Source organism: Pleurodeles waltl, chromosome 4_2, assembly GCF_031143425.1.
Source record: "Pleurodeles waltl isolate 20211129_DDA chromosome 4_2, aPleWal1.hap1.20221129, whole genome shotgun sequence".
Classification (NCBI taxonomy): domain Eukaryota; kingdom Metazoa; phylum Chordata; class Amphibia; order Caudata; family Salamandridae; genus Pleurodeles; species Pleurodeles waltl.
In genome coordinates, this window is record NC_090443.1 from 829410067 (window position 1) to 829426879 (window position 16813).

The following is a 16813-nucleotide window of genomic DNA, read 5'->3' on the forward strand; positions in this document are numbered from 1 at the left end:
AACACACTGAAAAAAGGATAGTGTTATAATGTGTAACAGTTTGAAATTAAAGCTTTGTAAACTCACAAGTGGAGTATCCTTCCCTCCAACAATGCTGAGACCAAGGCCAGATCGTCCTTTGGATATTTCTATCATCATTTCTTGTCCAGGGACAATAGGGCAAGTGGCTGGATCCATTATCGGCACGGAGATGTTGCCTTGAAATAAAAAAAATACATTTTTATTTTACTGTTTATGTGCGCTGTTGCTTTTGCTGCATAACCCTATTTCACATAAATCAAAAGGACCCTCACAGATATATGTGATTTCAAAGACAAAGTAGGAAACACTGATCAAAACTACAATTAGGAACGTGCAAGTTATAACTCACTAGTAGTCATTAAGTAAATCATTTCTCAAAGGGCCTGAGGGTCTTCCTTATCCCTACATTTCTAAACCTTGAACCACACTGCCTCAGGCTGTCATGCTGCAGTTTAAAGTGTATAAGCAGTTTGAATTAGTCATTCTTCAAAAGTACATCAAATGCCAGGAAATATGACATGCACATAGCTTACTTGGGACAGAAGAACACTGCAAAATGATCAAAATCAGTTGAATCATGGTAGACAAAAAGGCTTGTAGGGGGATGGATACTAGTAGCAAAGTCACATTAAAGCTTTACTTGTAAACACCAATGGGCCGTATTAGGAGCACCAAGTATAATTCCAATATGTCTGATAACTCTTTCCACCCTTATTGGATTTATGAGTCGTAAATAGTGGAAGTTAAAATCCGACTCACCTGGGTACGTTTTGGCAGGTCAACTTTGCCAAAACTTACTGCTGGAAAGAAACACGAGAAAGGACATGGAGAGTTTTGTTGTGGGTTGCACCAAAATCCGACAGTTATGCCCCATTTTTCAGGCAAAATGGTAAAGGTGATATTTTTGAACAAGTTAAATTTCAAAGCAGAGGACGTCATTATGCAATCATTATTGCATAGGATACTGGTGTCCTAGTAATGAGGCTAGAAGTACATAAACCAGCATAATGGGCTTCAAAAGAATGTCTGCAAGCATTCAAAAAAGGTGCAATGGTCACAACACAACAGACTACATTTGCAAATTAATCTATAAGTTTGGCTTGTACAAATTCATGCAATAATCATTAAGTCACAGAGGTAAAAAAAATAATTAAAAAAAATACACCTGAATATACTTGTTACGCGTTCTAATACAGTTCATTCAAAGCACACGCTTAATATAAATGTTGATCTTCAGAGAAGCGATAATATGGATTAAAAGCATATTCATGAGAAATGTATGGTATTTTACTATTTACATAGTGAGTCAAGCTGCTATACAGTTAGTCATACGTGCATGTATTTGTTTCTGTTTGCTCTCAATTTGTGTTTCTTTGGGAACTGCAGCACAGAGAGGTGGAGTAATTTGCCTTGAAATCCTCCCAATAGATATCAGAAAAACACATCAGACTACAGTTCCAACAACTAACCAGATAAGATACCAGATTTTTTTTTAAAGTACAACCTGTGGACCAGGCCACAGGTTGCACAGATTAAACACTAGTAAAAATGACAAACTACTTATCACACTCGAGTCGACCAAGTAAGATGCATGTAATCCACTGAACATCCTTAAACTTCAAGTTCAACTACAAAACATTTAATTGTAAGATTTCCAAAGGACACATCTGAGAGTCCCTGTCTAACAATATATTTCAGGACATTGCAGTGAGTGTTTTACAGTCACCCTAGTCAATATTCGAGTGACACCACCAGTATCATGTTTCAGTGCACATGGCATAACAGCAAGATTTGGCGGGAAATGTACAGTCATGTGCATTTCAATACCCCCTTAGCCCAAGGGAATATTTGGGGCCCTAACTAGTGTTTCCTTGTTGGGGCTTTGTGTTGGCAGCTAATACTACTATTAGGTATAATTCTCTCCATTAACGTATTTGACTGGGAGTGGCACCTTAGCTGCAGTGGCTTTATTTTATACAAAATACACTCACTAGTCTGAGTCAAGGTTCATTATAAAGACTCAAAACCTGTACTATGTATAAAAAATAAAATTACAAAAAAATTAAAAATGGGGCAGAAGCAGTTGAATTCTTGTGACCCATTCTCACTGGCTTCTTAATTACTCAGAGAGTATCATTATTCATTATTCACAGTACCCATCTAGATCCAGATTGCTTGGTAATGGCCATGCCTTTTGTGGAACTAGCAATAGGCACCAATTCTTAAATCCTGTGCTCTTTGCAAACAGTAAGCAATGCCTCTCCTATGGTGAGAGCTATGGAAATTCCTCTCCACAGAAGAAGAACCAGGAGGTATACAGAAGGTTGGAGATGAAAGAGAAAACTCAAAACTGACTTTCCAAGGGAAAGAAGGCTTTACTCTTAGGACTGGACAGCAACTGGCCTACACATATGGTTGATCTAATCTCAACAAAGAAGATAATCTTAAATGCAAGAAACCTAAACACAACAGGAATGCATAGTTTTTAGCTCAGATGCATTAGAAAAGCCAACACCAACTCCATAGTTGAACCACAGACCCGTTGATGGGTATACAATTTGTAGGCCCATCGAAAATGGGCACAAATGATAATGGAAAAAAGAAAGAATGAAAAATTAAACATGTGAAAGCAGAAATAGTAGCTAAATAACCTTTTACCATTACCAAGTTGAGGCCATCACCTGCCAACAGTAACACAACTTGCAGAGAGGATAGAACTCCAACAGATTGATGGTTAATTGCTTTAGATGAACACCACGTGAAGAAAGCTCTGGACCTCCTAGAATACTCTGCCTTTGTTGAAGGTCATCCAGCTGCTAGTTTAACATCCATTGCTGGATGAAACATGTATTCTCTTGCAGCTGCAATACACACAGCCTAGCCCAACGGAAATGTGAATTAGGTATATTTTTTTCGTTCAGATTGGGGTGAGGAGTCTGGAGTTGAGTTTCTGAAGGTGATTTCTGAGAGTCTCCATGTGCAGTCTGCAGAGGTCAAGTCCACTCACATTCTGAGCACCCGCTAAATAAGTCTATGGTGGTCCAATCCTTTTGAGTATGCCCAATGTCATGGATTTAAAGCTTTGGGAAATAGCTATTCTGAACCAACTGTGCCTTGTGTTGATTGCGAAAGTGCCATCTGTGAGAATATGAACTGGCCTGGTTTCACAATTCGAAGAACAGTGTTCTTCATGAACATAACACTACACATTCAAAAACAGAAGAAATAACTCTTTTGGATGGGGAACGGATCTGGCCCACTGGTAGTGTATATGCTTAATTAAATGGAGTGACAGAACACTATACAGGATATCGGATAGGAACAAATTCAACTATACTACAGAAAAAAAGGACAATGTTAAACTGTTATACCCACTGTTATACAGAACTATGTGCAGAAAAGATATCTGCTGGTACAAAGCCAGAGACTAGCTTAGGTAGTAGCTCCTTTCCTAAATTTACTCCGTACGTCTGAAAGACTAGCACTTATTTTAGATATATAGGAGGTGGTCAAGGCCATTGAAAGCCTGGCTTCAAGTAAGGCCGAGGGTCTAGGTACTGTTCCCACTGAAATCTATAAAGTATTATTTCTTATGATAAACCCAAAACATTTTAAACAATTCAGTAAATTATCAACTCGGGCAACCTTCCAGAGAGTGAAAGATAGATGCTCTCTTAGTATTTTTAAGAAAGATAAAAACACACTAAATTATCTTTCTATTGGCCAATATCTTTGTTAAACTTGGACCTTATGATTTATTTTAAAATTTGAAAAAAAAAACAAATCAATAAACTAACAGATTAGAAGTATTAGACTCACCTTTACCAAATGGGGTGCGTGCCAGATAGAGACAGGACCCCCTCATACAAAACATACAATATCCATTACAGAACAAGCATACTTTCTAAATTAACTGAAGGCAGCAATAGTAATGAATGCTGGAAAAGCATCCAACTAAGTGTCAGGGGGGTTTATATGGGCAGTGATGCATAGGATGCACATCATTACAGTATTTCATTTATCAATACTAATGTCACCAAAGGCTTATTATCGCCATCTATTTCTATTTGCAAGTGTCAAGGCTGCTCATTATAAGCCCTATGCATGGAGACTTATATCGGAAGAATTGTGGTCTCGGTTTCTCCTGTTATTTGAGGTGTACAGCTTATGCAGGTCAAGTGGATTTATAAATCTCCCATTTAGAAGCTGTAATTCTAAAAAAATAAGCACTAGTGTTAGAGTCTGGTATAGTCTTTGGTACTATGCTTAGCCAATCAAAAATGCTGATACTGGTAGCAGGTGGAATACAGCGGTGGGCTGCAGGTATATAACCTCTGGGTGACACTGGTTACTAAAAATGAAGAGGAACTCCAAGCAAAATATGAGCAGGTCTATTATGAATGCAGCTTGTCTGTTTCAACAGCGGATCAATTCCTACCAAGATGTTGTATCTGTTTCAGGCACTACTGATGTAAGTGCCTCAAGCCTATTTTCGAAGCTGGATGCACCAGTTTCTAAGTTTGTCAAAATAAAAGAACCAGGAGAGCCTATAAATTACTATTACTCCTCTAAAGAGCCACTAGCCACTGCAACACTAGCAACTACCCTATTGGTTTGCCAAGGGAAAAAGATTCCATCAGTTAACCCACAATTGTCACAGAGGATTTACATTTTTTTAGTGTTTTCTTTACTTTAAATCTCAGATATACGCAAATCTAGCAATCCATTTGTCTTCAAACAAGTCAGGTTCATGACTATAACTGCATAATTTCGAATCTGAGTTGGGGTCAAAATTTTTTTTTAAATATCTATGCTTCCAGCTAATAGTATTCCAGGGGGCATGCAGACATGCCAGAAATGTTGAGAGGTCTATTTTGCCCTCCCTGGTAGGGGATTCTACTTTGAGTTAGTGATGATTTTTTTCTGAGGTCTTTAAATCCTTTGATGGAATCAAAGTAGAATCAAAGCTCAAACAAAACACATTCTTTAAATAGCTCCAAATTACACTTATTTCAATAAATATTTTACAGAGGAAAAACAAAGGATGATAAGGGAATCATTTTTTCTTAATTCATTCTTCCAACAAGAAATCCACAACTGTAAAAGGGTTATGTATTAGATTATTAAAGGAAAGGCCTGGTTATCTTTCGAGATGGGCTACTCTCATGTTGAAGGGCCTTCCAATATAGGATTATTTCTGAATTCTACCCAACAACTGCCTGGATAGCAAGGTGGACGATTGAGAAGAAAGGTCTACGTCCTAATCCAACACCGGTTCAAGAATCATTCATATGTGAGCTCTTTGCCTAAGACTGCAAATATTTTGGACTATCTTGTTTGCTATTAATCAGAAAACAGGACGGAGGTATGTAAATGATTCACGCTTGATAATCGGAATCTTATATTACTATATGATGTACCTGTAGCAACCTTTTTCATGACTTGCCCATGTCTACAAGGATAACTCAACTTCATTCTAGCATAGAGGTTGAAATACTACTTACATGCCATACACGTTATCCTTAAGATTATAAAATAGAAAACACAAGACGTGGTCAAATTTTAAATGTTTAGGTTCTCTGAGATACAAAAGAGGGGACTTTATAACCTCATATCTTGAGTAGACAGATGTAAAGGGAACAATTTCACACAAAGACTAAAGATCCTCCTACGGCCGTATGACACATACGGCACATATTCCTCGTTTGCGCGGGGTACGCCTTTCAAAAGGTGTGTCTTGGGCAAACAAGGAGAGTGTGGTATATAAGAATGAATATGCTGCCCTGGAGGCAGTGCATTCAAGTGAAATACAGAGTAGCTTTGAAGCAGCCACTCTGTGTTTCACTGAGCAGGCAGCAACCCACCTGGACATACATTTAAGGGGGGGTGAGAGATCCCCTTGCTAGTGGGTGCAGGGAGTGCCTGCACCTGCCTGCAAGGTGATGCCTGAGGGGTCCCACAGGACCCCGTTTAAACCTACCAGAGGGCTGGCATCAGGGGGTACACTGATTGAACCACCTTTTTGTAGCACACTATCAGTGTGTGTCGTTAGACCTTATTTGCCTTTGTGCCCACGTGTATAATATGGTGCGGATGCAGAGGCAAAGAGATACACACATTCGCATGTGGCCACACCCCCATGCAAGTGAGGGAACACCCTTTGATAAACACGTTGACCTTATGTGTGCGTCAGCGTTATCTGTATTACAGAAGGCGCCACACAAGCTTCTGCTGCCCCTTCTGTAATGCGTAAGTGCCCAGGGGACACGGCAAGTATGCACAAACGCACATTGCACCCCTGGGGCACTTTGTGTAATATGGCCCCTGGAATGAACAGATAGTGGTTCAAGACCCCGCATATGTGATAACCAGTAATTATCTTGATGGCATATAATCTTGATTGAGCTTGCATAATTGTTTTCTTAATGATCCAAACATGCCTTTGAAGGAGGTAATGGTTAGGCGGCCGGATAGCAGGAAGATATTGAAAAGTCCCACAGGATGACTGTAAAGGAGCTAAGGAGTGGAGACCGGCACAAAGGTGAGAGGTCTGACCCATCAGAAGTTAAAGGTTGAACTAAAGAAGGCTGAGGGAGGAAATGAGGATGATGAGATTTGAACTAATAAGTAGGTAAATAGCTACAAAAATAATGAATGGATTAAAACTGGAACAAGGAGAAAGAGGAGATTACAGGGCAGACATGAGTATGTCAGGAAAAAAGAACTAAATAAGGTAGGTCACACGAGGGCCACATGCTTGTAGCGGGTAAGCAGGAAAGGAGCTTTATCAGTGTAGGAACATAGTTGTGAAGTGAGGTCAATAGGGGTTCATTTCCTTAAATAGCTCCAGTAATTTTGTGCATGTGTGCTTCATATTGGAAACAACACTATGTTTCTGTACCTGCATTGTGAGAGAAGCAGATGCAAATCCAGCACGCTTTCCTCTCCGCATGCTCTGCGACTATTTCGGTGACTTTAACTTCCAGGAAGAAGGCAATCTGAACCTTAAACAAGCCATTTTCCCTAAGGTGTTCATGGTCCAGAACTCTGCTGCCATTTTGCAGACCGCTGCATTTCTTAAGGTAAGAACTTTACTTATTATTCATATAAAGACATGGTTTCCTCAGGGAAATGTCTAAAATGCCTCCTTAAAGGATAAAGCATTTTACATGAATTCAGACAGCAACACCGTATATTTTATGAAAAGAGATTTTTATGACAAATAATACTTTCGCTACACCCGAATGTGTATTATCAACTGTTAATTTCTTTGTATTATAAGAAATGTTGAATATATTTAGATTTGTAAGTGCTTCCTTGATGTTCTGACAACAATTAATAATGAAATTTGATTGGAAATGTAACCAATATCCTCATATACTTTTTGTGTCCTGAAATAGATGATATTAACAATCCTGACAGTTGTTTCAAATGCCAGTCGTATTGCCAGCTATCTACTTCTGTCTCTCTGTAATTATTTCTGGTTTCACTGCTGTTTCCCTGGAACGGATACAATAAGCTGCTATAACATTGGAGTGTAGCATTATCCTAACCAGCCCTCCAGTAAGATTTTGATAATTTCTAGTCCTAATGTTCTTTAATTTACATAACTGAAGGTTCCAGATAGAAGGGAAAAATGATGGCCCCAATAGCTAGTCATGTTTGGTACAGCCATACATAGCAGACTTTTTCAGTTAACCGATTTTCTTTTTTTAATCAATCAATTGTCATGCTACTGGTTCAAGGCAGGGAATGGTGAGATTGGTGTAGGTACCTTCGGTTAAATGAAGGTAATGGCGCAAGTAACTATATTTGCAGCCCCAGCTGTCTGAGATTATCTCCCTTCATTTGAGCAAAAGGTTCCTTACCAGACATCTAACAACGGTATTGCGGCACTTTTGAATTATTTTTCAATAGTACTGAAGAAGGGGCATGGTTTAAGAAAGAGGATAAGTGTGGTTACTGACTTCCTAGCAACCTGTCTTCTAACCACAGGCACATAATGTGACTCTCTCATACAACATACATGGAACGTAGCATTGCATATTTTAAAAAGTTACAACGGTCTGTCTTTTTCAAGGCTAATCATAGAAACTGAAGTGAAGAGATGTTACTTGGAGATGTAGCAAGACAGTCAAAAATCCTTCATCTTTATTCTAGTTGTAAGCAGTGCATGATTGTAGAATGCATGTCTTTGGTACTCAAGTCCACTTCATTCAAAGGGCCACGCCTTTCCAGCCTACCTGAAATCCTGCAGGCACCCCATAATCCAGTGCTTGTCAGGTAACAAAGTGTCCACCTCAAAGGCATCGGCCTGTTATCTTAAAAGGATCCTGTTCAGGGAATGCGGGGCACACAAATCTCATCAAAAAGATTCATGACACTAGAGAAGACCAAAGGTCTTGTGTCTTTATATTTTCATATAGAAAGCAGGCCTTCTGCCTTTAAGTAATTAGCTGGCTTCTTCTTCACAGAGAGCAGTTATTGTCTCATGATGGTGTTGCAGTTAGTACTTATGGAATGACCACTTCGGCCCTGGTGTTGACCCAGACGCTGCATGCACCAAAACCAACAAGGCCGCTTCTTGTTTGTGACAGATGACTGTGCGGAGATTGTAGTACTGCTCAGAACTGCTCAGAACAGCCTGGGTCTCAAGCTGCTGGCATTGTTACAAAGCCAGAAAGTAACAAAGAAACCAGCTATACAGTAGAAGATTTAATACGATAACCAGATTGGCAACACAGCCTCTTGAATATATTTACCTGATTAAGGTAAGATCGTGAGGCTTAAGTGAGGCCGTGAAAATAGAAGATTTCCTTTTGTGAATTCTTTAGGGTGAATAAAGACGTGATGGTCACATGCCTCCCCACGACTAGATCTTTGGCACAACAGCTATGAGTAAAATATTTCTGTGCCAGACATTTGTCAACTGAAATGAATCTTGAAGCCTTAAGGTACAGGAGGGAAAAGCATGGAAAGAGAATACATACTGTGAGGGGGGCAACCTGGAGTCTGAGAGGCAAGGAAAAGAAGAAACAATGTACATGCGCCAAATAGTTAATTTATGGAACCGATACAACATTGTCCGTAATGACACCACTTGAATCATGGTGGCCCTCTCCTATTGAACTAATATCAATTTTTGCCTACACCTCTCCTATCTTCTCCTTCAATGTAGTTTACGTGCCTTTGCTTTTATATCTCTTCCACCTACTTCTGAAATTGTGCACGTGGGTACACAGTCCTATTTACATGAACAGCGCTCCACTGACAGCGAGGGATAGGTCCTCACTATAAACATACCACCAATAAAAGAAATAAATTAAGCCCCTAACATACAATCAACACTTTAAAACCTCAGAATCGTTCTAGGAGTCAAGAGACATCATGGATTCTAGAAACTCCTTAGAGAAACATTTTATAGTCACCCAGCAACAGCACGATTGATGCATATTCTATTTTCCTATCACCCAAAGATATGTTTTGATTCGTCTTTAAAAAGAGGACTCATGATCACGCATGAGGGAAGAAGAATCAAGTGACTCCATGGTGAGTTAGATGCGGGCATCATCTGAATCTGATGACAATAACGAAATTCTGACTTCAGGAAAGGGAGGGCCACCAGATCAGACGTTGCATGACACTGCACTCTTTTTTGGTCCTGCAGAGGGTTTGTTTCTGCTGTGAGCCTGCTGACTTTAGGGTACCAATTAAAAGGGATTTACACGTTCACGTTCATGCGGCCTTAGGACAAGACATGCATTCCAAGAAGTACAATATTGATTTCTCCGTTTTTTGTAAAGACTGGGGTGACTAGTAGCAAACACCATGTAAAGTTATAAGGCCAATGTTGTGCTTTGGCCTTTCAAAAGACACAATATGTTAACTGAACAAGAAGCATGCACACAGGATGGTTGACAGATTCTTACTGCAGCTGTTGAAATCAGGGTCTGCAGCCTGATAGGATGCAGGTGGCACCGGAGACATTTTCTGTGAACTGTAGGTTGACTGTGAGACACTTTTGGATTGCTTGATGTGGTTCACGGCCTAAAGCAAAAATAAATATTAGATTATATTAAACTTTTGGTAGAACCCCTTGAAAAAGTGTATCTTAAGAAAAATGAATCTTAGAATTAAAAAATAAGATTACTTTAATTGAAATGTTTATGTCACAGGTCAAACAAACCGATGTGAAACAGCAGAAGAGGATGGAGAACTGAGGGTGCCCTGGTGTGCCACAACCCAGAGTGTGCATGCACTAGGCAATCCAGTTTCTAAATATATTGAAAATCATGTGGTGCCTCGTTTGTACCAAAACAAGCGGAGACCGGCTGCAGCTGAGCTGTCCGGCAGTAGTTTTCAAAGGAGAGCATTGTATAGTTACCCTCATACTCCCTTAATTACAAGTTGTACAGTACTGGGGTGATTTTACCATGTGTGTGGTAAAATTACCCTATCTCTGACAGGGATGTGGAATTCCTATAGCCCGACGCCCGGGACATCTTGTTTGGGGTCAAGGGCAACAAGTTTTTATGTTTACTTTGTCCTTGGGACAAGTAGGCCCAGCCCTCTGCAGCACAAACCCTTTGGCTGCCTGTTTACAGAGAGTGGAACTCTCTGCAGTTGAGATAATGTGTTTCCAAAAGATAATGCTGTTCGAACTTGTATTTATGTTTCATTATTTGAAAGCCTTCATTATTAGGGTGAGTGCTGTAAATAAATGTTTTAAGGTCACACTTCACTACTGACGTTGGTTCCAGTACAAAAAAAAAAAAGTGTATACACATGTTTGAAAAGTTTAGGCTATGAGGCTAAGTATATTGCTCCTAGAATGCTCTCTGATTAGATGCAAATGAAGTGTCATTTAGTAAAATGTGTTGATGCATGCTAGTATTTCCCAAAAATATTTCTAATGGAAAATCAGTGGAACCATTTTCAACACGAATATGGGAAGCATGAAAATAAACAAACACTGACAAAGCCAACTGGTCTGACATATTTTTATAAGTCTTTTAGTTTCATCAATGCGTGTCTTGTTTTGACATGGCTTTTGTAACACTTTATTGTTGTGGGAGCTACCAGGCCCTCAACATTGTAACAAACACTGGCAAAACCCCCCCCAAAAAGTTTTTGAACTCTAAAAGCACACGTTGCCACCAGTGGCATAACAAAGGCCCCGAAGCCGCCCTCCACGGGGCCCCTTCAGCACAGAACCTGCCCTGAGTGAGTCTGGAGAGGGGGCTCCTCCATGTTTTTTGCAAAGGGGCACCCTCCAGTTTCGTTACGTCACTGATTGCCACTGTAGTTCCTGACCCTGAACAAAACTACTTTGTGTGCCAATATGCTCCTTGTGGAAGAGCACAATGCGATCACTCACAGTAAAGCCAGCCGAAAGAGAGAGAAATAGAAGTTTAAGAAAAACAAAATGTCTTTGTTAACACCAGACCTAATTAGGGACCAAGACCCACATGTAGGTAGCTTTTTGCATGCCGCAAACAGCGACTTTCGCTGTTTGCGACGTGCAAAAAGCACATTGCGATGCACAAACCCAGTTTTGCGATTCAGTAACCTGGTTACCGAATCGCAAAATGGGTTTGCGACTCGCAATTAGGAAGGGGTGTTCCCTTCTTAATTGCGACTCGCAGTACAATGTAGGATTGTTTTGTGACCGCGAACGCGAGCGCAAACCAATCGCAGTTTGCACCAATTTCAAATGGGTGCTAACACTTTCGCAAAAGGGAAGGGGTCCCCATGGGACCCCTTCCCCATTGTGAATGTCACTGTAAACATTTTTTTCAGAGCAGGCAGTGGTCCTGTGGAACACTGCCTGCTCTGAAAATATGAAACGAAAACGTTTCATTTCTAGTTTTTGTAATGCATCTCGTTTTCCTTTAAGGAAGCAGTCACAGACATGGTGGTCTGCTGTCTCCAGCAGGCCACCATCCCTGTGAGGGCCGCTATTTGCAAGGGGGTTGCAAATTGCGACCCACCTCATGAATATTCACTAGGTGGGCATTTGCGAAGCCCTTGCGAATCACAGATGGTGTCAGGGACAACATCCTACATTCAGATTTGCGACTCGCAAATCTGAACCTACCTACATGTGGCCCCAAATTCTTAAAGTCACAAAAGTGCACCCATGGTATATGTCGTACCCCTATAAAATATTTGTGAACTGTATTTTAGCATGGGTAAATATGCATGTGTAGATTTGCTCATGTGAAAATCTATTGAGCATTTGCAAGTTCATTTTCCCTCCGGCCACTTTCTTCCCAACCCTGGAAGAAGCTCTAATTCTGCCATTGTCAGGAGTAAATGTCCAACCTTTCTTATTATGGGAAAATATTAGAGAGAAGCTGGTGAAAATCTTTAAAACATGCAGGTTAGTAGGTTTGCAGACTCAAAGGCATTCCAGCCCTGGAACTATTGCTTACTGCTTCCTCCAGCCCCAGTATGCAGATCTGCAGAAAGGTGACAAAATAAGGAAATTGCTACAGTAGGGATTGAAACTGCAAGTATTCAAGCACTACTATGGTAGTAGCCCTGGCATAATCAGAGAGGCTATTATCAGAGCTCTTACATAATGAGATTGCTGCCATAATTTGTCGCCACACTACATGGCACCAAAGGGACAAGTAGATCTTTTTACAGGACAAGTAGATTTGAGAAGCAACCTGTCCCCTGGACAAGTAGATATTTTAATAAATTCCACATCCCTGTCTGAGTAATTACAAGTAAACCCGTGTAATGGGAGGTTATAATGCGTGAAGCTGCGTTTTCCAGCAACAAAATCGCACGGAATGCCTTATTCCATGAAGCTTTACCACATTTATTTAGCGCTTGCTCCGCACAGGTGGTAAATGCGAGCGGGTGCCGATGCTGGTGTGGCGAGTGAGAAGTAGGAGATGGGAAAAGGGTGGGAAGTGATTCTTTTAGGGTTGCATGCTTCCCCGTTGCAAAAACAAACAAAAAAAAAAACATACAATTTTTAAAATCGCGTCTGGTTGTTCTACACACAGTAAATTCGAGTGTGGAAAAACATAACTAATAATCAGGTCGAGCAAAATTAACCCACGTAGGCATGTGTAAGTTTGGGTCCATCTGATTTGTAAATCAGGCCCACAGCAGGTAACTGATACCGTGCTAAAGGTAACCCCAGGAGTTTAAAACCAGATCCAAGCGGACACTATCTAGAGAAGAATAATTTTTTGAGAAATAGCCCAGAGATGTTTTGGAAACGTTAGCGGAAATGAAGAAACATACATTTTCTGGAAATGGCTCCATGACTTCATCATCATCCAAGGCCTCCACGATTTGGCTGCCGAGTTTATTTTCCTGAAAAAAAATAAAACAAAATAAAAAAATAAACAAAACTCTGACAACCCGCTTTGGATATTTGCTTTATACGAGATATTCGCCTTTTCTCAGTCATAAAAAATGATCAAACAGCTATGAGCACGTTCGTAATTTACCATTACCACCTTCCAGTTTAGCAATTTGTCATTAAAAAACGTTTACCGTACACCCATAATGGGTCGCCGTCTGCTGCAGAACAAATAACTCGCACTGTGCTGGCTGTTCATCTACTCTTATCAGATACTTCAATTTATTTCAAAAACAGCAGGCACTGTTATTGATTTTACAGGCCAACTAGGCTGCCTGTTGATACTGTTCTTGCAATTTATCCCGGCGAAGCCTTCCCCTCGGAGACGCATTTTGAACAGACATTAATTCAGAACTGCTAGGGTTCGCTCTTTGCCTTACAATTCTGTGAAACAGAACGACCGGGTTGAATTCTCTCCGGCTGCACGGTTTCACAACGCTCTACCCAGTTCGCAGGGTGAACGATGCACTGAAATGGTATTCTGCAACGGCTCCCGGCATCACTGCTCCATGCACATGAATCCATCCAAGACGGGCTCTTTCCAGTATTACCTCAGTCTGGGCATTCTCGGTGCTCGTGCCTTGCAGTTGTACAAGTAACAAACCAACCAGTCATTTGGGAATTCTGGAAATTTCACAGGCCGGTCCTATAAGAATGGGTTCATGGGGTGACAGGTGCCACACCTTTTGTACGTATGTCTGTCTGAACTCTTTTTTGAGTGTTGAAGCACATCCAAAAGGGGTGTTCAAATACTACAACACGCACACCAGAGGGAGCGCAGTTTTGACAACAGAAAGTTCTGCCATTAAAAGTAAACCGCAGCAGCATGCCACGTCACTGAAAATGTACAAAAAACAAAACAATTGATGGGCGGAATGCTGAACAATGCATACATTCACCCCCAGTCACAAAGATCTGGGTTTAATCCATAATTTTTTGCTCACCACACCACCCCAGTTTGGATCCAGCCATATGCAAATCAGTCTTGGCAAATGCAAAAAAAAAAAAAGAAAAAAAACAACTGATGGACGGAAAGCTGAACAATGCAAACTGTTCGATTTGGTCTACATTCCGTCTATCAACTGTTCTTTTTGCATTTGTCACCCCAAGTGGGAAAGGTATGTCCAGAGTGGGTCCCGTGCTCACTGTGCCACTGGATTCAAGCTAGCCTGGCTAAAGAGGGGTGATACCCCGAAACCAGTCCCAGGATGCTTGTTTCTTGTGCAGGGAGGACCTGGCCTGGCAGTTCGGGCTGGAGTGTTCCCATGGGGAACAGGGTCAAGACTGATTTGCATATTTCTGGATCCAAACTGGAATGGCATGGTGAGCAAAAAAACTGATGGATTAAACCCAGATCTATGACTGGGGGTCAATGTTTGGTTTGGTCTATATTACGTCCATTTTGCATACGTCACTGAACATGGCAGCACTTTCAGGCACTCTGCAAGACAAGACTAGCTGTAATGAACATTAGGCAGAGTTACTTGGCTGCAATTGTCTTTCTGAGTCCTCCATATTGGACGAGGGGGGCGTGCTTTTCCATTCACATCATGAGCCACTGCCCCGTGTGCTGTCATGTTGTTACTTCCTACTTCTCTGGGGCTCGTTAGCCCATTTGTATTACGGTTGTCTCCCCTCCGTAATGGCTCTGCCCCCGCTAGCGATTAAACCAGCAATGGTATCGAGGATATCCAAGCCATCCCCAATCCACTGGTTTCTCCATCTATAGGCCCATAACTAAGTGCATAGGTGGACCGCAGTTGTTGAATCAATACACCTGTTTAGGCTCCCCACTCTGTCCAATAGAGTTAACCTACCTCCCTACTGAATATTCCACTGCCAACATTGTTGAATTGGCACTATAATCCAACTTAGTGGAAATTCAATTCCGGCTCCCACAGTAGTCGTTGGCCTAGCTGCATCATCGGATGACCTCTTTACAAGGTGGGCCCACAATAGGGGAGTGTATGCACACAGTCAGTTTGGGCGTGTTCTGCTTTATTGCCATGTTCTATTTGCCCATAAAGAAGGTACACAGGTGGGCACATGTTGTTGACTCCAGCCGATGACATAACCTAATGTATGACCTATTCTTATTCAACTAATGCCCCTTAAGGTAGTCACACTTTCCTCTTGTGCTTTTACTCCCCGTTACTCTGATTCTATATTCTTTCCCTTTGCGTTCCTCTCTTCCCCTTACTGATCCTCCCCTGCCAGCGTTGTTACTACTGATTGTGGCATAATACTCTGAGGAACAGGGAACTACGATTCCCAGCTCCCTCAACAGCCGCCTGTCCACCTATCTCATCTGATGCCGAGATAGGCCTGTAATACTGGTCTGTATGCAACTATCTGGCCTGTTTGAACCAGGTAATGCCAGAAAGCCAGCTACATTGTCCACAACACTGCTGATTTCTCACAGGATTAGTGGCAACATATGCCGGGCTTCTGCTCTCTTGTTCAATTTGACTGTACCTATTGTTTTTGTATGGGCAAAAACGTTGTGTGATATACCATCCAACTTTCTCCAATCAGTGACGCTGATGCTGTATTATAAGATGGCCATATTAATGTCCCAAGGAACTGCTGCATTCTACATTTGTTATATATATATATATATATATATATATATATATATATATATATATATATATATATATATATATATATATATATATATATCGATCTACGCTTTCTCATCAGTAACTTGCCCTGATTTATGGTCCTGTATTTCTAACTCTTAGAAAAGTACGGGGTTTCTAATTCATTTAACCCAATGTTGAATGTAACCATTTTAGGATGGCTGCGCGGATGGTTTTTGATTGTTAGCTCATCATTCTAATTTCCACTGTCATTTTGGATCGCATTAAAACTACTTTATGAATTTCTTTAAGAATTATTTTGAGAAGTTACATTTTGTATGTATTATTAGAAAGGCGTTTACCCTCTGTGCCAATATTTACCAAGTAGCTTAGTTTTTTTTTTTTTTATCAAGTCTTACTTCCATTATGGCTGTACCACATAATCTAGTTGCATAGACTAAAGCATACCTTCGAAACAGCTTCCGTTTGGCAGCATTCTGTCCAGTGAAGTACCCCATTGAGCGTTTGAATGACCAAGCGATCCCACTTTGGTAATCGGTAAGCGATACAGTAACCAGTACTTTTCTGTCCAAAGTTTTTTTTGTCACACAACATTTACTTGAACCTTAGAGTTAACTGCATCGTGTAAGCAAATGTTTTGGTCTTTCCTTCAACATACTGCAGTTTCTATTGACTTTTTTCACACAGTCTTGACACACAAATAGATTGTTGTCGGGTCACGTCTATAACACACAGGTGCATTGATATACATTTTTTGTTTTCCCGAGGTGTATATTTAAGCTTAAGATTGTTCACATAATCTCTT

At 40.7% G+C, this 16813-nt stretch overlaps 1 protein-coding gene across 6 annotated transcripts in view; it reads right to left on the minus strand.

Moving 5' to 3' along the window:
• The window catches only part of PATJ (PATJ crumbs cell polarity complex component), a 1201300-nt gene that overhangs the window by 271918 nt on the left and 912569 nt on the right, over positions 1–16813 (minus strand). For all 6 annotated transcript variants that reach the window (XM_069232550.1, XM_069232545.1, XM_069232547.1 and 3 more), the window contains 3 exons: positions 13285–13356; positions 9951–10068; positions 67–197 (listed from right to left, as the gene is read on the minus strand). In XM_069232550.1, coding sequence (XP_069088651.1) covers positions 67–197; positions 9951–10068; positions 13285–13356 — 321 coding nt within the window. The remainder of the gene's footprint in view (positions 1–66; positions 198–9950; positions 10069–13284; positions 13357–16813) is intronic.